Below are 21,681 nucleotides of genomic sequence, written 5' to 3'. Positions count from 1 at the left end.
TCCCCCTCTCCCTGCAGATCGGGTAAAATAGGAGTTAACCCCTTCACCCGATCTGCAGGGACGCGATCATTCCATGACGCCGCATAGGCGTCATGGGTCGGGAAGGGGTTAATGTCCCTATGTGGCCACATACAGTATAATGGCTCAATATGTGACCTCATACAGTAATAATGTCCTCAAATGTGTTCCACATATAGTGATGATTTCTCCTAAGCATGCCTCCATACAGTTGTTTATGGCCCCTAATATAGTAATGATTTTCTCCTATGTGGCCTCAAATAGTAATATTGTCCCCTGTTAGTTAGTATTAACATACAGCTTTTTGTGGCAATCTGAACCTTATAGATTTTTCACATAATTTTTCAGTGAATGCACAACTGATGGCATCAAGTGTGACTACTCTGTGGATGGTAAGTTCTAAGACTTGTGTGGATCTGCATACAATTGTGAAAACTGGAAATCGGGCATGATTAGTCTGAATGTAGTATGTTGTAGCTGCTTGTTTTGACTCAAAGTCAGATTTCGAAATCACCGGTGAGGTCAAATTGTAGGACATGGCCTTCTCAACCAGGAGCCCTCGAAGAAAAGAAATGCACACAAGTAGTGAGCATAACACTTCTGTTTATTACCTCTTGAGTAGGATTCGTATACCATTTACAAACAGATGTACTGTAGTTCTCGCTGGGAATTCCCATCAACTGCCCCTTTCTCACAAGCATGTCATGAGATTTTTTAGCTACTATGTCTTTTTCCGTATACTGCCCACAACACATAGGTTCTCAAAACATTGCATACGAGAGAAAAATATTAGTTGAAGTGGAAAACCTTAAGAAAAGTATTTAACAAAAAACAAGACCAAGATGATAAGACTTAGAGACTAATTAATGCTAAAAAAAATATATAGAATATGGAAAAAATATCAATATCGATGTGAACAATATTTTTCATTAACGCTTTGAAGCACAGACATTTTTTGTCTTTTTGCTTCTATTTTTATTCCAGTTTTTTCAGGATGCATATTTTTTAGCTTTCCTTCAGCATGATGTTTTTTTTACAGGGCAAGTTGTAGTTTTGAATAAGCCCATTTATTTTGCCATAAAATGTATAGAAAATAGAATATAATGCCAAATGGTAGAAAAATTGCAATTAAACTGAATATATTTAATGATTTTTCATTTTTGTTTTTATGTTATTCGCTTTGAGATTATAGTGACATAGAAACTTTATTCTAGGATCAGTACTGTTATGGTAAAACCAAATTTGTAATGATTTTTAATCAATTTAAAATAAAGGTTTTGCAAAAAAATATTGGCTTCAGTAGCCATTTTCTGAGAGCTATAACTTTATTGGCTTTTGGTCGATAGCGTTTTATGTACGGTAAGCTTGTGGTTTTGCAGTAAGAGTTGTAGTTTTAATTATTATTATCTTGGTGTCCATACAGCTATCTGAACTATTTTTGATCAATTTTTTGGCATTTTTTTATTTTTACATTTTGCTAGCTCTGTTTGGGGACAAGTTGAGTGATTAAATGTTTATGTTTAATTTGGATTTCTTATTTTTTTCTATTTTTTTAATTTTTAACATTTTTTTTTACCTTTTTAATTAGTCACTCTAGGGAACTTGAACATGTGACCGCTTGATCACCCATGCAATACATCACATCACTGTAAAATTCACAATCTCTATTGGAGTCATGTGAGTCTTCTGTAGTTTTCCAGTCTCCGCTGCATCCTATGGACCCCCTGTCATCATGATAAGTGGGGGCCGCACAGCTGATATAATAAACATCTGAATCATGTCTGACAGTGGCATTTAAAAACTTAAAGTATTCCAATGAAAGTTTTTATCCTCTTAATATGTTGCATTCATCATATTATATATCACAGTGTGCTTACTATTGCTCATTTTGACCTTCTGCCAAGTTATTTCTTCTTTTCTTCATTAGGTCTATGACATCATGTGATTAAAAACATATGAGCTGAATCCATCTAAACTCTATGTATAAACAGGAAGTCTCTTTTCCTTGCATGAGTCATCACTAGAACTACCATTCTACACATTCTACAGCACTGTAAGGTCCTTGGCAGGGGGGAGGAACGAAGTACCTGGGTCAGCATTTGAAGAGGAACGGGAGCTGTGCTATAAAGGACTTTGCAGCGATGTAGAATTGTAGCTCTAACGATGACTCATGCAGGGAAAAGAGACTTCCTGTTTTACATAGAGCTTAGATGGATTCAGCTAGTCTGTTTTTGATCACTTGATATCATAGACCTATTGAAAAAAAAGAAGAATTAACTGGGTAGAAAGGCAAAATGATCAATTGTAAGTAAACAAACAGTGATATGTGACATGATGACGGCAATATATTAAAAGGATAAAAACTTTGTTGGGTGTGCTTTTTTAAAGTGCTGTGATCAGAGCTGGATTTGATCTCAACATCAACATTTATTCTTCGGTCTCTTCTGCTGACATCCAAACTATATGAAGTCGCCCCATACTCCATATAAGTTGTGCACACATCTTCAGTAAATTTACAGTAGATCTCACCTAGGGCTTAAAGTCAATGATGTCTGTCAGTGTTCATTTGCATCTGTTGGAAGGCAGTTCCATCACATGGATCATGGCTTCCAGTCTTAGCGGAGGCAATGTCACTAATATAATCTGCACCTAAGTTTGGTTTCACATGTAATGTTTTTCTGAAAATGCCCCCTTTCCTGGTGTTTTTAATAGCACTTTCCATTGCCTTTCTTTGTGCAGTCAGGTAGCAGATACGGTTCATAATGAAATATAAAGCACACATTGCATTTTATTCAGTGGTGGTTTGTTGGTGATCTTTGTTTTCTTTCTTCAAATGCAACATTCTTGATATTTTATCAACTTGAAATCCTTATAAAATATAATCACTACGTATACAGTACATTGTAGGATTAAATATTCTCACCTTGATATCTGCTCCTTCTGCAGCCTGTTATTGCTATGACAATGGACACATTTATCACTACAAAGAAGTAATTGAAGTGATCAACGACGGCAGAGGATATTGCACCTACCGTGTATGTGGGGTCAATGGTACAATAGATATATACACGATTCCTTGTGAAAATCGGACAAGCACCACAACTTATACATCCACAGTAACAATAACTTCGGAAACAAGCACACCTACCTCCACATCAATGTCCACAACAAAATGTTTTTGCTTGTATAATGGCATAAAATATGCGCCAGGTAAGTTGTTTCCAGTATGACCACATTTTAGCTAAAATCTATCAACTGCTGCAGTGATTTTATTATAATGCTCTTATTCTCTTGTGCAATTCTTACAATAAGCTTTAAGATGTTGCCTGTTAGCTTTCCACTGCATGAAAAAATAAAAAAACATAAACCAATTTTGTATTTCATTAGGATACCAGAGTACAATTGTACAAAAATTTTGTGACATATTGAAAAGTGTCAAATTGACCACATTAGCCCATGCATCTTGACAATAAAAACCAAAACCACATTGTTGGGTAATCTTGAAAAAGTGAAGAGGGACGAAAAATCTATAGTTAAAATAAGACAAAAACCATAATAAATTTGGAATAAATGCATAAAAATTAAACTTGTTGCAAAAATTTGCAAAAAAATGAAGGATCAGGACAAAAGAATAAATTCTGATCCATGTATTATTTTTCAGAAAAAAAGTATAGATGAGACAGCCATTTTCAATTTTCAGTTGAGTTTGAATCTCCCCAAGTTCATAGAACCTTAAGTTGAGTTGGTTGAAGTAGTCATAGATATTCTGGTTTTAGCACTCACTCAGTACTAGTCGTTAGCAGGAAACCACATATTGATGAGTAGGGGGCTCTATCTACCCTACCACCATTGATTGATAGCTTTCTCTGCATTCTGTAGATCAAAGACCAGTATCAGTCATTGGGGGTAGAGCAGAGGAGGTCACAGCTCAAGAACATAGTAGACACTTGTGTACACTTATCACTGAGCAAACTCCAAATTTTGGTTCAAACAAGAGATGAAAAACTGTGATTTCACGAAAACTGCTACAGGAATTAAAATGACAGAGGATCTTACTCAGGCTGTCCCTCACTTTTTTATGCTGCCCTCAGACAAGGCAGCAAAAATCTGATGACAGCACTATGGTGCTCTATTGGAGCAAAAGGTGAATTTAATATCTATTTTTATTTCTGACATGAATGCAACTAATAATATGGTATTCTATAAGAAAATTTCCAGCCGTTTCTCCATATCTTCAGCAACATACTGCACATGTGTCATAAGTAGTGATAGGAGAACGTGATCAGATAACGTCTTATCCGAGCATGCTTGGGTGTTATTCGAGTATCTTGGGCGTCTTTGTATATTATGTTTGAGCCCTTGTGGCTGCATGATTTGCATCTGTTAGACAGCCTCAACACATGTGGGGATTCCCTAACAAACAGACAATTCCTGCATGTGTTGTGTCTGTCTAACAGCAGCAAATCATGCCGCCGCGGGGACTCGAACATAACACACGAGCATGCCCAAGATATTTGGATAGCACCCGAGCATGCTCAGATAAGACGTTATCTGAACAAGTTCACTCATCACTAGTCATAACAAGTCATTGATGGGTCATTAGAAGAGATTCTTCTCTGGAGACCTTTATTTTTTTCCCCTGCATGACATTCCCAATCATGAGACGGCAGAGTGATGCAGGAAAACAGAAAATATCTCCAAACTGAGCATAGGTCATCAATTTTAAAGTGCTAGACAACATCTTTAAGTAGAAATAGGTAATCGTGATATCCAGACTTCTGTTAGTAGGTTTAGTTTTTAAGTACTGCTAACCCTCACCATAGTATTGCTAAACCTTATCATAGTATTGCTAAACCATACTCGACCTATCCATGTGACGCTTTCTATTGGCAACCGGGAATCTGACAAAGGACCAATCACACAAATTGCTGGCTTAAGTTCACTTGTACAATTAAGCTTAATAAATAATTAGTTACCCTCCCACAAAAACAAAAAAGTAGTTTAATATAGTAAAAAATATACAGTATGTAAATTCAGTACTGCCTGTAAGATAAATTGTTATACTTGCAAATAAATGATTTATAAAATAAGTAATTTAGCAGAGAATCACATAAAATATAACCTTTATTTAAATAGCAACCATAAAAAGGTACCAAAGGGATGGGACCTATTAAAAGTGCTCTAGTGCAAAAATGGAGCCAACTACCGGTAATTAAATTCTAGATATAGATTAAATACACGGTACATAATCTCAACTGCCAATTATGTTGCAGTGCTATATCAGCCTGTGCAAAACTATTTCATTGAAGATTGTGCCAATCTACTATGATGCAGTGACCCCTGTTACAACTAGGGGTCGCTGTGTGTGCTCCTCAGAATATGCATGGAGGCATATCTGTGGTTATAATGATGGTGAAACAGTGATTGGCAGAATTATAAATGGCCGATATGTGTCGCAGAGGGAGTCTGCGCTGTAAGCCTAAAGTAATGTTGTTGTTCAGGGACCTGTAGTCCCACAAGTGTTTGTATTGTTGTGAAGGGAGGCTTACTGGGCTAGTTTGAGAGCTGGGCAGGTTGAACTAGCCACACATACCTCCCATCTATGGGAGTGGTTACAACTACATAATGTGATCATGGTGTGGTCACATGGTCGGTAGTGGTCTAGAATGAGCTCTGTAATGGAGAGTGTGTAGATCCTGGACGGCTTGTGTGTTGGGAGGTCCTGTGTGTGGACCGGATCCCTGAATAGCGCACTGCGAGGCTGCGGATCTGAAGACTTGTGTGTTGGGACATCCTGAGAGTAGGATACCCCGGATACCTGATAAGCGCACTGAGAGACTTGTGTTTTGGATGGTCCCAGGTGGGGACAGACATCCTGAACAGCACATGCAGTGCCTGTGTTGGAAGTCCAGGGAGTAGGACTTCCTGAAGAGCACATGGTATGCAGAGTCTGTGATGGCACTGCATTGGGGGAGCTGCAGCCCATCTGAGGATCTGGACTAACTGATGTGTGCCTGCCAGGCAATTTGGTGATTCCAGTTTGGCAGTTTCCCTGGAGGAAAAAAAAAAAAATTTGACCATTTCTCCTTTTCAAATAAAAAAAATACAAAATTTATTGCTTGGAACTTCGGAGACACACTGTCAGAAGTTTATAGAATAAGTGAACAATTTACATTTTACTCAAAAATATACTTATCAAGAGAAAAATCAGACAAACTGAGCATTTTGCATTGGTCTCTTAATTTTTGCCAGAGCTGTATAGAATTTAATTAGTTGCTTCCATTTTTCCACTTTTTGCACATATTTTTGTACTAGAGCACTTTTTAATAGGTCATATCCCTTTGGTCCCTTTTTAAGGCTGCTATTTAAATAAATGTTATGTTTGATCCTCTGCTAAATTAGTTGAAATTTGGGTCAATTTCCTAACTTAACCCCTTTCTGACCTCGGACGGGATAGTACGTCCGAGGTCAGAAGCCCCGCTTTGATGCGGGCTCCGGCGGTGAGCCCGCATCAAAGCCGGGACATGTCAGCTGTTTTGAACAGCTGACATGTGCCCATAATAGGCGCGGGCAGAATCGCGATCTGTCCATGCCTATTAACTAGTTAAATGCCACTGTCAAACGCAGACAGCGGCACTTAACTACCGCAAACGGCTGGGCGGCCAGAAATGATGGCATCGCCGACCCCCGTCACATGATCGGAGGTCGACGATGCTTCAGAATAGTAACCATAGAGGTCCTTGAGACCTCTATGGTTACTGATCCCTGGCAGCTGTGAGCGCCACCCTGGGGTCGGCGCTGACAGCACACCTGCATTTCTGCTACATAGCAGCAAACAGCAGATCGCTGCTTTGAAGCAGAGCCGATTGCGCTGTGCCTGCTTCTAGCCTCCCATGGAGGCTATTGAAGCATGGCAAAAGTAAAAAAAAAAAGTTAAAAAAAATGTGAAAAAAATAAAAAAAATATAAAAGTTTAAATCACCCCCCTTTCGCCCCAATCAAAATAAATCAATAAAAAAAAAAATCAAACCTTCACATATTTGGTATCGCCGCGTTCAGAATCGCCCGATCTATCAACAAAAGAAAAACATTAACCTGATCGCTAAACGGCGTAGCAAGAAAAAAATTCGAAATGCCAGAATTACGTTTTTTTGGTCGCCGCGACATTGCATTAAAATGCAATAATGGGCGATCAAAAGAACATATCTGCACCAACATGCTATCATTAAAAACATCAGCTCGGCATGCAAAAAATAAGCCCTCAACCGACCCCAGATCATGAAAAATGGAGACGCTACGAATATCAGAAAATGGCGTGATATTTTTTTTTAGCAAACTTTGGAATTTTTTTTCACCACTTAGTCATGTTAGGTGTCTATGAACTCGTACTGACCTGGATAATCATAATGGCAAGTCAGTTTTAGCATTTAGTGAACCTAGCAAAAAAGCCAACCAAAAAACAAGTGTGGGACTGCACTTTTTTTGCAATTTCACTGCACTTGGAATTTTTTTCCCGTTTTCTAGTACACGACATGCTAAAACCAATGATGTCGTTCAAAAGTACAACTTGTCCTGCAAAAAATAAGCCCTCCATGGCCAAATTGACGGAAAAATAAAAAAGTTATGGCTCTGGGAAGGAGGGGAGTGAAAAACGAACACGGAAAAATGGAAAATCCCAAGGTCATGAAGGGGTTAATATCTTATAAAATAAGTACAAGACATTTTTTAGGTCTTTTTAGGTAAAAAAAGACGTTTATCACCTATCCAAGGGCTACATGATCAATTTAAATCAATGGTGACCCTACTGTTGGGATCCCCACTTTTCTACAGAAGAGGTTGAATTCCCCAGACATGTAACAGCTGTCTTGTTAATAAGTAATAAATGTTTTTAAGTATTTTAACTTATGGGTGTTTCATCCTGACAATTTTGAAGAACAACTGTTAAAGAAAGATTATTTAGACGTGTGAAATCTATAATGTGTGGGCTCTGATTTACACAGGTCCTGACATAGATCTACCAGTAGACTCCAGTCTACTTCAGTCTACTCATTGTCTGCAGTACCTAGGATTTCATGTACATTCTCAGCTCAACATTCACATAACTTACTTATATCACGTGATTCAATAAAGCTCCTAAAAAAACAAACTAATTTTTATATATAAGCAGCAATGTCTGCTCATTCCAAATGACATGAATATGTGATAAAGATATATTAAGTGTTAGAAAACATTATAAAAGCTTTCTTTTTAAAATGAGATGCATACATGCAAATGTTTCATTATCTTTAGAAACCAAGAAACAAGAAAATGTTTTCCACAAAATCCAACAGCAAGTTTGCTGGATGCTGATACATGATATTCTGTATATCAGAAGTCCCCAACGTTTCTGACCTTGAGAGCCACATTCAGCTCTGAGAGAGGGTCACGAGCCACATTCAGTTCCCGCCCCCCTCACAATAGTGGCAACTAAAGCCCCCATTACAGACATAATGGTAACCAAAGCTTTTCCACAAAAATCACCCCAAAGCAGTATACTAAGATCCAGGGGTTCCCAAAATACCCCCATCCAGTGTTCTCCTATAAAGCACTCCCAAGACACTGTCACATCCAGCTTCAAACCCCTCCTCTGACAGGTGGTGTCATCTTGTCTCTAGCGTACCATACTTAAATGATCTCAAAACCCCTAAGACCAGTATATGTGCATCCAGATCTGCTTTTCTGTGCAGGGCTGCTTACAAAATTCACCATTTTCAGATGTGCTCTTCATACCTGTTTTCTAGACCTGGAGCTAATGCACCAAGCTGGCAGACAGCCGCGAGCCACAATTCACGGGACCGCAAGCCACATGTGGCTCCCAAGCTACAGATTGGGGACCCCTGCTGTATATACTGTTTTGTTTTGTCCAACCTAAAAGCTAAGCCATTTGCATGCAGCAATGATATGTAATAGTCATGGACAAAACAAAGACACACATTTCAACTATGCATATTTAGTATTAATATGTGGATAAATGCCATTTTCAAAGATCTAACTCGTCTGGCCTATTTTTTAATGAAAATTTTATATTTTTATTAATCTAACAATAACTCCAATGTCTACTTTATTTTTGCAGATAAAATTATATTTGAAAACTACAACAACGAAAATGATACGGGCTGTGAAAGAGTTATATGTGACCATCTATGCAAAGTTATAATAGACACATTTCCATGTACTACAACACCAACCACTGTGACCAATACAAGTACATCTACACCATCAACAACCAGTACTACATCAACATCCACTGCTACAACAACCCCAACCACAGGGACCACTACTAGTACAACTCCATACACTACCTTAACCAGCACATCTACAACCACAAAAACTTCAACATCCACTTCTACTGCTACAACAACACCAACCACTGTGACCACTTCAAGTACAAGTACCTCTACACCATCAACAACCAGTACTACGTCAACATCCACTGCTACAACAACACCAATCACCGTGACCACTACAAGTACAAGTACATCTACACCACCAACAACCAGTACTACGTCAACATCCACTGCTACAACAACACCAACCACTGTGACCACTACAAGTACAAGTACATCTACACCACCAACAACCAGTACTACGTCAACATCCACTGCTACAACACCAACCACTGTGACCACCACTAGTACAACTCCATACACTACCTTAACCAGCACATCTTCAACCACAAAAACTTCAACATCCACTTCTACTGCTACTACAACACCAACCACTGTGACCACTACAAGTACATCTACACCATCAACAACCACTACTACATCAACATCCACTGCTACAACAACACCAACCACAGTGACCACTGCAAGTACAACTCCATACACTACCTTAACCAGCAAATCTACAACCACAAAAACTTCAACATCCACACCAACCACTGTGACCACTACAAGTACAAGTACATCTACACCATCAACAACCAGTACTACGTCAACATCCACTGTTACAACAACACCAACCACTGTGACCACCACTAGTACAACTCCATACACTACCTTAACCAGCACACATTCAACCACAAAAACTTCAGCATCCACTTCTACTGCTACTACAACACCAACCACTGTGACCACTACAAGTACATCTACACCATCAACAACCAGTACTAGGTCAACATCCACTGCTACAACAACACCAACCACTGTGACCACTACAAGTACAAGTATATCTACACGACCAACAACCAGTACTACGTCATCATCCACTGCTACAACAACACCAACCACTGTGACCACCACTAGTACAACTCCATACACTACCTTAACCAGCACATCTTCAACTACAAAAACTTCAACATCCACTTCTACTGCTACTACAACACCAACCACTGTGACCACTACAAGTACATCTACACCATCAACAACCAGTACTACATCAACATCCACTGCTACAACAACACCAACCACTGTGACCACTGCAAGTACAACTCCATACACTACCTTAACCAGCAAATCTACAACCACAAAAACTTCAACATCCACACCAACCACTGTGACCACTACACGTACAAGTACATCTACACCATCAACAACCAGTACTACGTCAACATCCACTGCTACAACAACACCAACCACTGTGACCACCACTAGTACAACTCCATACACTACCTTAACCAGCACATCTTCAACCACAAAAACTACAACATCCACTTCTACTGCTACTACAACACCAACCACTGTGACCACTACGAGTACATCTACACCATCAACAACCAGTACTACATCAACATCCACTGCTACAACAACACCAACAACAGTGACCACTGCAAGTACAACTCCATACACTACCTTAACCAGCAAATCTACAACCACAAAAACTTCAACATCCACACCAACCACTGTGACCACTACAAGTACAAGTATATCTACACCATCAACAACCAGTACTACGTCAACATCCACTGCTACAACAACACCAACCACTGTGACCACCACTAGTACAACTCCATACACTACCTTAACCAGCACATCTTCAACCACAAAAACTACAACATCCACTTCTACTACAACACCAACCACTGTGACCACTACGAGTACATCTACACCATCAACAACCAGTACTACATCAACATCCACTGCTACAACAACACCAACCACAGTGACCACTGCAAGTACAACTCCATACACTACCTTAACCAGCAAATCTACAACCACAAAAACTTCAACATCCACACCAACCACTGTGACCACTACAAGTACAAGTATATCTACACCATCAACAACCAGTACTACGTCAACATCCACTGCTACAACAACACCAACCACTGTGACCACCACTAGTACAACTCCTTACACTACCTTAACCAGCACATCTTCAACCACAAAAACTTCAGCATCCACTTCTACTGCTACTACAACACCAACCACTGTGACCACTACAAGTACATCTACACCATCAACAACCAGTACTACATCAACATCCACTGCTACAACAACCCCAACCACAGTGACCACTACTAGTACAACTCCATACACTACCTTAACCAGCACATCTACAACCACAAAAACTTCAACATCCACTTCTACTGCTACAACAACACCAACCACTGTGACCACTTCAAGTACAAGTACATCTACACCATCAACAACCAGTACTACGTCAACATCCACTGCTACAACAACACCAACCACTGTGACCACTACAAGTACAAGTATATCTACACCACCAACAACCAGTACTACGTCATCATCCACTGCTACAACAACACCAACCACTGTGACCACCACTAGTACAACTCCATACACTACCTTAACCAGCACATCTTCAACCACAAAAACTTCAACATCCACTTCTACTGCTACTACAACACCAACCACTGTGACCACTACAAGTACATCTACACCATCAACAACCAGTACTACATCAACATCCACTGCTACAACAACACCAACCACAGTGACCACTGCAAGTACAACTCCATACACTACCTTAACCAGCAAATCTACAACCACAAAAACTTCAACATCCACACCAACCACTGTGACCACTACAAGTACAAGTACATCTACACGATCAACAACCAGTACTACGTCAAAATCCACTGCTACAACAACACCAACCACTGTGACCACCACTAGTACAACTCCATACACTACCTTAACCAGCACATCTTCAACCACAAAAACTTCAACATCCACTTCTACTGCTACTACAACACCAACCACTGTGACCACTACGAGTACATCTACACCATCAACAACCAGTACTACATCAACATCCACTGCTACAACAACACCAACCACACTGACCACTGCGAGTACAACTCCATACTCTACATTAACCAGTACATCTACAACCACAAAAACTTCAACATCCACACCAACCACTGTGACCACTACAAGTACAAGTACATCTACACCATCAACGACCAGTACTACGTCAACATCCACTGCTACAACAACACCAACCACTGTGACCACCACTAGTACAACTCCATATACTACCTTAACCAGCATATCTTCAACCACAAAAACTTCAAAATCCACTTCTACTGCTACTACAAAACCAACCACTGTGACAACTACAAGTACATCTACACCATCAACAACCAGTACTACATCAACATCCACTGCTACAACAACCCCAACCACAGTGACCACTACTAGTACAACTCCATACACTACCTTAACCAGCACATCTACAACCACAAAAACTTCAACATCCACTTCTACTGCTACAACACCAACCACTGTGACCACTACAAGTACAAGTACAGCTACGCCATCAACAACTAGTACTACTTCAACATCCACTGCTACAACAACACCAACCACTGTGACTACAACTAGTGCAACTCCATACACTACCTTATCCAGCACATCTACAACGACAAAAACTTCAACATCCACTTCTACTGCAACAACACCAACCACTGTGACCACTACAAGTACATCTACAGCAAGCACTACCGCTAGCACAAGTACTCCAACAACTACATCAACTTTTTCAACAAGAGGTAAGTCTTAATGGAATTGTGACTGTTATGACAAGTTTCCTTAAAGAATATAATACTATTAATTAAGAATGATATAAAGAGGTTTTTTAAAAATAGAAAGAAAAAACAATAAATAATATGCATCCAATTTGCAAAAAGAAAAATTATATATGCATATTTATACCTTATATACATATAAAGATATTGTGTGTATGTAAGTGTATACATAGATACAGTATATATATATATATATATATATATATATATATATATATATATATATATATATATATATATATATACACTCACCGGCCACTTTATTAGGTACACCATGCTAGTAACGGGTTGGACCCCCTTTTGCCTTCAGAACTGCCTCAATTCTTCGTGGCATAGATTCAACAAGGTGCTGGAAGCATTCCTCAGAGATTTTGGTCCATATTGACATGATGGCATCACACAGTTGCCGCAGATTTGTCGGCTGCACATCCCAAAGATGCTCCATACAAGGCAGGATGGATCCATGCTTTCATGTTGTTTACGCCAAATTCTGACCCTACCATCCGAATGTCGCAGCAGAAATCGAGACTCATCAGACCAAGCAACGTTTTTCCAAACTTCTACTGTCCAATTTCGATGAGCTTGTACAAATTGTAGCCTCAGTTTCCTGTTCTTAGTGTCGCAGCAAGGTAATTGTAGAGGTCACGATAGTTAAAATATAACCTTTAATAGATCCCACTAAAATACCGTCAGGTATAATTATCCAGTCGGTCTTTAAATAACAAATACACCCAAAAGAAAAACCCAAAACACAAATCAAAACTGTTTAAAACTTATACATAACAATCCTCCTATCAAAAAACGGAGTGGAGTGTCTAATACTAATCACTACCTAGTTATGCTCTATCCTACAAGAAAGGCTCACTGGCCAAATTACACTTAGTGGCTAAAAAGCCCCAACAAAATACCTTTATATATAAATATAAGTAACAGAACGATCTCACCCAGCGTTGCTGTACTTTTGTTTCTTATTCAAGGTATCTAAAGGGTTCCGATAATGTCCGTGAAATCCGGGGGAGGCTTTCTTTCAAAGGCAATCCATACAATACCCCGATTCTTTTTAGGACAAGTGGAGCACCCTAGTTTATAACATCCCCAGGAAAATAGCTCCCGACGCGTTTCCCTTGGCTCCGTTCATCAGGGGAGACAAGCCACGATATTCTTAAAAGGCTTGTCTCCCCTGATGAACGGAGCCAAGGGAAACGCGTCGGGAGCTATTTTCCTGGGGATGTTATAAACTAGGGTGCTCCACTTGTCCTAAAAAGAATCGGGGTATTGTATGGATTGCCTTTGAAAGAAAGCCTCCCCCGGATTTCACGGACACTATCGGAACCCTTTAGATACCTTGAATAAGAAACAAAAGTACAGCAACGCTGGGTGAGATCGTTCTGTTACTTATATTTATATATAAAGGTATTTTGTTGGGGCTTTTTAGCCACTAAGTGTAATTTGGCCAGTGAGCCTTTCTTGTAGGATAGAGCATAACTAGGTAGTGATTAGTATTAGACACTCCACTCCGTTTTTTGATAGGAGGATTGTTATGTATAAGTTTTAAACAGTTTTGATTTGTGTTTTGGGTTTTTCTTTTGGGTGTATTTGTTATTTAAAGACCGACTGGATAATTATACCTGACGGTATTTTAGTGGAATCTATTAAAGGTTATATTTTAACTATCGTGACCTTTACAATTACCTTGCTGCGACACATTGAACTTTTGATTGGTAAAGAATTTTTGTTATTGTTTCCTGTTCTTAGCTGAAAGGAGTGGTACCCGGTGTGGTCTTCTGCTGCTGTAGCCCATCTGCCTCAAAGTTCGACGCACTGTGCGTTCAGAGATGCTCTTAGGCCTACCTTGGTTGTAACGGGTGGCGATTTGAGTCACTGTTGCCTTTCTATCAGCTCGAACCAGTCTGCCCATTTTCCTCTGACCTCTGGCATCAACAAGGCAATTCCACCCACAGAACTGCCGCTCACTGGATTTTTTTTCTTTTTCGGACCATTCTCTGTAAACCCTAGAGATGGGTGTGCGTGAAAATCCCAGTAGATCAGCAGTTTCTGAAATACTCAGACCAGCCCTTCTGGCACCAACAACCATGCCACGTTCAAAGGCACTCAAATCACCTTTCTTCCCCATACTGATGCTCGGTTTGAACTGCAGGAGATTGTCTTGAGCATGTCTACATGCCTAAATGCACTGAGTTGCCGCCATGTGATTGGCTGATTAGAAATTAAGTGTTAACAAGAAGTTGGACAGGTGTACCTAATAAAGTGGCCGGTGAGTGTATATATATATATATATATATATATATATATATAATTTACAAACTGTCTAAGAGTAATGCTTGTACAAAAAAGTAAATGCCTTCTAATATGCTTTTGCAGTTAGAAGCCCGCCCAGGGCTCTATCAGGTCATGACTAAAGCTGAGCTTGTTCCTTCAATATTAGCTTGTGAAGGAAGAGAATTTGCTTGGCACCCTAGTACACATAGAAACCATGAGCACTTTAAATGGCATGTATCACAGTCTTTCATTAATGGTGCATGATTGTTGAGACTTGTAGTTAGTCTCTAACCTGGTGTGCAGGCCCCCTCAACCCTATTCTGGTGTGCATGGCCCCCTCATCCATATCCTGGTAGGAATGGTCCCCCACACCTATCCTGACAGGAATGACTGTCTTCATCCCTATCCTAGTATGCATGGCCCCATCCCTATCTTGGTATGCAGGGTCCCTATCTCATCCTATTATGCATTGTCCCATCCTTATCCTGGCATGCAGGACCCCATCTCGTTCTAATATCCATGTCCCCATCTCTATTCTGGTATGATTGGCCCCATCCCGATCCTGGGATGCATGGCCCCATCCTTATAATTGGCCCCCACCCCATCTTGGTATGCATGGCCCCATCAGGAAACATTAAAAAAACATTACATTTACCTTTCTGGCATTCCCTCACAGGATCTTGTTCGATGCCAGCAGTTGCTTTATGCTTCTAAGCAGTTCATGGCAGGGACATCATGAACTGCTTGCAAGCCGAAGGGCAGCTGCTGAAATACTCCTGCTCTGCACTCTGAGACTGTGTGAGCAGAGAGCAGTGAGTATTCATTGCTCTTAAGTAGAGTACACAGTGTCAGCTGGAGCCATCCTGCAGCTGCAGGGAGGTGACGTGTGTCGCTACTTAAGAGAAATGAATATTCACCTCTTTGGGCATGGAGACAGGTGAATATTCATTCATGATATAGGCCCCTGAGGAAGCCAATGCGAAATGCGCTTTATGGCCTTGAATTGTGGCACCTTATGCACCAGACCATGGATAAGAACCTGGAGGGTGTGGGATGTTCATATGTTTCTAGAACAGTATGTACTATGCACTTAACTTGCAACGTGTAATTATGTTTACAGTCCTACTACCCCAGTAGACCGCTCAGGTCTAAAACTGCACTATGCACTTTACCACATAAGTGTCTGATGTGTTAGGGTGTTTCTTGAACTTTCTGTAAAATCTATTGATATGAAAAATTCAGTTGCTAATGTGAATATAATTTCCTGTAATAAAATTATAATATTTTTAGGATTTATTTGATATTTTGCTTCAGTTTTTTCTGTTATATTAAGTTTTGGAGTGTACCCTCTCTAATGCTCTGCATAGGATACCACCACAGTAGATGCAACCCTTGGTGCAGACCAACATTTATGGTTCTTTGTATGGTGTTGATTCATCTCACAGTGAGAAAAAGTCTCCCGGTGAACTGTGGTGAACTCACCTTTCAAGTTCAGCTGTGGGCTGCTATTTTTAGGCTGGGGGCAACATTCATGGCCCCTTACAAGCCTGAGAAAAGCAGCCCCCAGCTGTCTGCTTTAGCTTGGCTGGTTGTGAAAAATGGGGAGGACCCCATGCTGTTTTTTTAAATTGTTATGTCATGATCCAGGTTGGGGTTTACTTCTTGCTTCTCCTTCCCCGGCCTGGTCATGGAGGGGTTAACCTTTCCTGCCTCTCTTTGGTTCTTGGGTGGCTGTTTATTGGTGCCATTTTTGGTAGCCTTTGTCAGTGATAGTCCTTGTCTAGAGCAGCTGATCCGTATACGCTAGTGATCCTTCTGCCTCTGAATTCCCGTGTGAGTGTCTGACCTGTTCCCTATCCTTTACTCAGTGTACGTTTGGTGATTTCCCTACAGTGTATAACTTGGCTTGAACTCTGAACTCCACCTTCAGTTTTTCTGTCTCTGGTACTCCGTTTCCCGACTGGCTTTTGACCCTTTGGCTTGTACCTTGACTCGTCTTTTCGTCTCACGTTTTGGATATTGCGCTCCCTTCTGGCTCTGAGTTTTGGCTCGTCTCTGACCTCGCACTTTGCTGTGACCTCTGGTACTTCATCTCCCTGTTTGTTGCTGACTTCAGCTTGTCTGACTACTATGCCTTCTCCTGGTGGCGGCCTGCACTTCTGCACTGAAGTGCTACACAGTAAGTGTGACCCTTTTTCCCTTTACAGCGCCCCTGGTGGCAGCTGAGCGCAACTGCTCCACAGTTGCATTACATATTATTGACATTTAATAAACGGTATGGGGACCCCTTTATTCTTGATAACCAACCTTGCTAAAGCTGTTAGCTGAGGTTTGCAGTGTTTGCCATGCTGCCATGCAAATGACAGCGTGGCAAACACTGGATATTCTGGCCCCCATTCAAGTGAAAGGGGTGCGGGATCGGGTACTTCTCTGGTACCCAAACCAAACCCTTTTTTAATTGTTTGCCGAACCCACCAAACACGAACATCCAGGGGTTTCGCTCATCTCTAATGCTGGATCCTTTTTTTTTTGTATATGTAAAAGGTATAGCCACTTTTCAGTGACAGGGTGGAGGGTCGCATTAAGGCTGGTTACTGAGTGTCATCTTGGCCAGCTATGCAGCCATATCATAAACTATTCAGTTTTTATAACATTCAGGGCATGGCTGAGCAGGCAGTTTATAGTTTGTAGCTCTCTTCTCCCCACTTACATGAATTGTCTACTTTTAAATTTTATTTAGCCCTAGGTTTGCAGATCTTTAAATCACAGCTTTTACATACCCTTTTATAAGTTGTAAAGCGCTGCGGAATATGTTGGCGCTATATAAATAAAATTATTATTATTATTATTATTATACCCTCTGCAGATTCAGCCCCGTCTCTCCGTCACTGCTTCAGTCTTTGCAGGTGTACTGCAGTGGTGAAGCGTATTGCTAATTTATTCTGCCCTTCTCACTTTTATTAAGTGGCTGTAATCTCTTTGTGATTAGTTATGCAAATAAGGTTAATCTAGATTTAGTAATGGGAACTTATTAATAAAAGGCACAAAAAGTGGCAAACTCACTCCTGTAACCGGGTGGAGTAAATCCTGAAAAAACAGCCCAAAACAAAAGGTTTCATAGATCATTTTGTGACAATTGGCTAATTTTAAAACCAAATGAATGAGCTGGAACACATGTTGGTATAAGTGCAATGTGTAGGAGCACATTCACACTGCAGCCATTACCAAGCATAACCTAAGATGAAAACAAAATGAGCAAATACCCTGCAGTAAGTGAATGAGTGAGTAAACTGCAAAAGTAAGTCTAAATTTCATAGGGTACTTAGCTGACACTATTTTGATCAAAAAGCTTAATAGCCATCCCACTATTACAATGTATAACCAATCACAATGGGCCTATTACTAATCTAAAACCTCTCTATATGCCAGAAAGTCTCAATAAATGGAGGCAGAGTATGACCCAGGCTTGACTATTTAGACGTCTGCCTGTAGAAAGTTATATAAACTAAATGCACAGCCCAAAAAGAGGGAGCCACACCCCTGAATGTACAAAGTACAACAACAAAAAGCAAAACCAAAGGAATGAGCCTGCTGACACAGAAAAAGATTTAATATTAGAGACTTGACCATCCTGATTTGGTACACCTTGCTGCGATGGGGTGGCTTTTATACTTTTTTTGATAAAAAGTAGTGTCAACTAAGTGCCCTATGTTATTTACATGTAGTATTATTTTTCTGTTCATTTGCTTATTTCAGCGTATTTGCTCATTTTGTTTTTATCCTAGGTTTAATTTGATAAATTTAACACAAATAACGGCAAAGCTGACTTTAAAACTTCCCCTCTTGATAACCCTTCCCCTACCAAGTATTTATAAAGCCTTTCATTTTTAAATGTTATGGAAAATATGCTTGCTTGAAGAATTTTAAGAGTCAAGTATAACAAATTCAATATCTCAACTATTACAGGTACATCAACCACTACTAAAACATACTCAACCACCACATATCCAAGTTCAACACCAACACTTCGAGATTTTACTAAGACCACATCATATTCTCTAACAGTAAGTATCTGTTTGTTGGCATACTATCTACCCTAAGTTATAGTTGTGGCAACTAACATTATGTAGTAAATCTGAAAATTAATAATGTTAAGCACATCAAGAAAAGACTCAAAAAATAAGTTTTTTGAATACTCTATTTTTCTTCTCTCATACAGTATTCCCCAAAATTTATTATACCACAAGTTGAAATATAACAATCGTTTGGGTAATGGATCCTTTGTCAGGCTGTGTACAAACCAAAATCTACATACACACGTGGTAAAAATTGTTGGTACCCCTCGTTTAATGATAGAAAAAACCACAATGTTCACAGAAATAACTTGAATCTGACAAAAGTAATAATAAATAAATGAAAATTATGAAAATGAACAAATGAAAGTCAGACATTGCTTTTCAACCATGCTTCCACAGAATTAAAAAAGAATTGAAAAAAAAGCAACTCATGAAATAGGCCTGGACAGAAATGATGGTACCCCTGAAAATAATGTGACAAAAGGGACATGTTAAATCGAGGTGTGTCTACTAACTGTCATCACAGATGTCTACAATCTTGGAATCAGTGAGTGGGCCTGTATATAGGGCTACAGATACTCTCTGTGCTGTTTGGTGACATGGTGTGTATCACACTCAACATGGACCAGAGGAAGCAAAGGAAAGCCCAGAAAAACTTCAAAACAGATTAAAGGTGAACTTCAAGCTCAAGGAACATCAATGTCAGATTGCACCATCTGTCGTTGTATGAGCCAAAGTGGACTTCATGGAAGACAACAAAGGAGGACACCATTGTTGAAAAAAAAAATCATTAAAAAGCCAGACTTGAATTTGCCAAACTACATGTTGACAAGCCACAAAGCTTCTGGGAGAATGTCCTATGGACAGATGAGACAAAAATAACTTTTTGGCAAGGCACATCAGCTCTATGTTCACAGACGGAAAAATAAAATATATCAAGAAAAGAACACTGTCCCTACTGTGAAACATGGAGGAAGCTCTGTTATGGTCTGGGGCTATTTTGCTGTATCTGGCACAGGGTGTCTAGCATCAATGCAGAGTACAATGAAATCTCAAGACTATCAAGAGATTCTAGAGAGAAATTTGCTGCCCAGTGTCAGAAAGCTTGGTCTCAATCATAGGTAATGGGTCTTGACCCAAAACACACAGCTAAAAACACCCAAGAATGGCTAAGAGGAAAACATTAGATTATTCTGAAGTGGCCTTCTATGAGCCCCGACCTAAATCCTATTGAGCATCTTTAGAAAGAGCTGAAACATGCTGTCTGGGAAAGGCAACTTCAAACACGAGATAACTGGAGCAGTTTGCTTTTGAGGAGTGGGCCAAAATACCTGTCGAGAGGCGCAAAAGTCTTATTGACAGTTACAGGACTCATTTGATTGCAGTGATTTCCTCAAAAGGTTGTGCAACAAAATATTAAGTTAAGGGTTCAATCATTTCTGTCCAGGCCTATTTCATGTGTTTTATTTTTTTAAAATTCTGTGGAAGTATGGTTGGAAAGCAATGTCTGACATTCATTTGTTCATTTTCATAGATTGATTTTTATTATTATTTTTGTCAGATTCAAGTTATTTCTGTGACCATTGTGTTTTTTCTGTCAATAAATGAGGGGTGCCAACAATTTTGACTACGTGTGTATATACATGTTAGAAAATGTACCTTTCAGAATTATAATAATAACACATGGATGGTATTAGCTGGAGACGATATATAGTTGATAAATACAGAAAAAGAAGATCTCTGTTGAAGTTAGTAAAAGGGTCAAACAATACAATACATACACCTAAGAGTATTTACAAGGTATATAACTGATTCAAGTCAGGTAAGTAATATATACTAAGTAATCATTTAAATACATGAAAAGTGCATACACTCCCTGACAGAAGTTATGTCGATTATCCATGTTATGTAAATAAAAGCTTATAACCTGACCTTTAATTCATCCATTGGTTGGATAAATTATTGTCTTGAAAGCTGAAACCCTCTGAAATGTAGTTTAGGTGAAGAAAATAAATTGGCATCAATGCACAAATATTGATCATTTAATGAACACAGAATGGTCAGATTTTGGCGAGACAAAAGTTTTGTCGCCCACAGAAAGTAATGTTATATTCAAGCAAATAATTAAATTAAAATACAAATATATGTTGCATAACATTGGGGAATGAAGTTGTGGTGCTATTAGAGTCATATTTAATATTTTGTGTGACTTCCATGAGCTTGAAGGACTGCATCCATGCGGTTCAACAATGATTCACACATTTATTAATGA

General features: G+C 39.5%; 1 protein-coding gene across 1 annotated transcript in view; it reads left to right on the top strand.

The window, feature by feature from the left end:
• Positions 1-21,681, top strand: part of LOC143806870 (uncharacterized) — a 347,780-nt gene that overhangs the window by 194,600 nt on the left and 131,499 nt on the right. Inside the window, exons 28-31 of the mRNA XM_077287851.1 lie at positions 367-410; positions 2,965-3,228; positions 9,130-13,017; positions 19,300-19,397. Coding sequence (XP_077143966.1) covers positions 367-410; positions 2,965-3,228; positions 9,130-13,017; positions 19,300-19,397 — 4,294 coding nt within the window. The remainder of the gene's footprint in view (positions 1-366; positions 411-2,964; positions 3,229-9,129; positions 13,018-19,299; positions 19,398-21,681) is intronic.

The sequence above is a fragment of the Ranitomeya variabilis genome, chromosome 2 (genome assembly GCF_051348905.1).
Source record: "Ranitomeya variabilis isolate aRanVar5 chromosome 2, aRanVar5.hap1, whole genome shotgun sequence".
NCBI classification, from domain to species: Eukaryota; Metazoa; Chordata; class Amphibia; order Anura; family Dendrobatidae; genus Ranitomeya; species Ranitomeya variabilis.
Note: the sequence above shows the minus strand (reverse complement) of the source record. Positions and strands in the feature narration are given on the sequence as shown.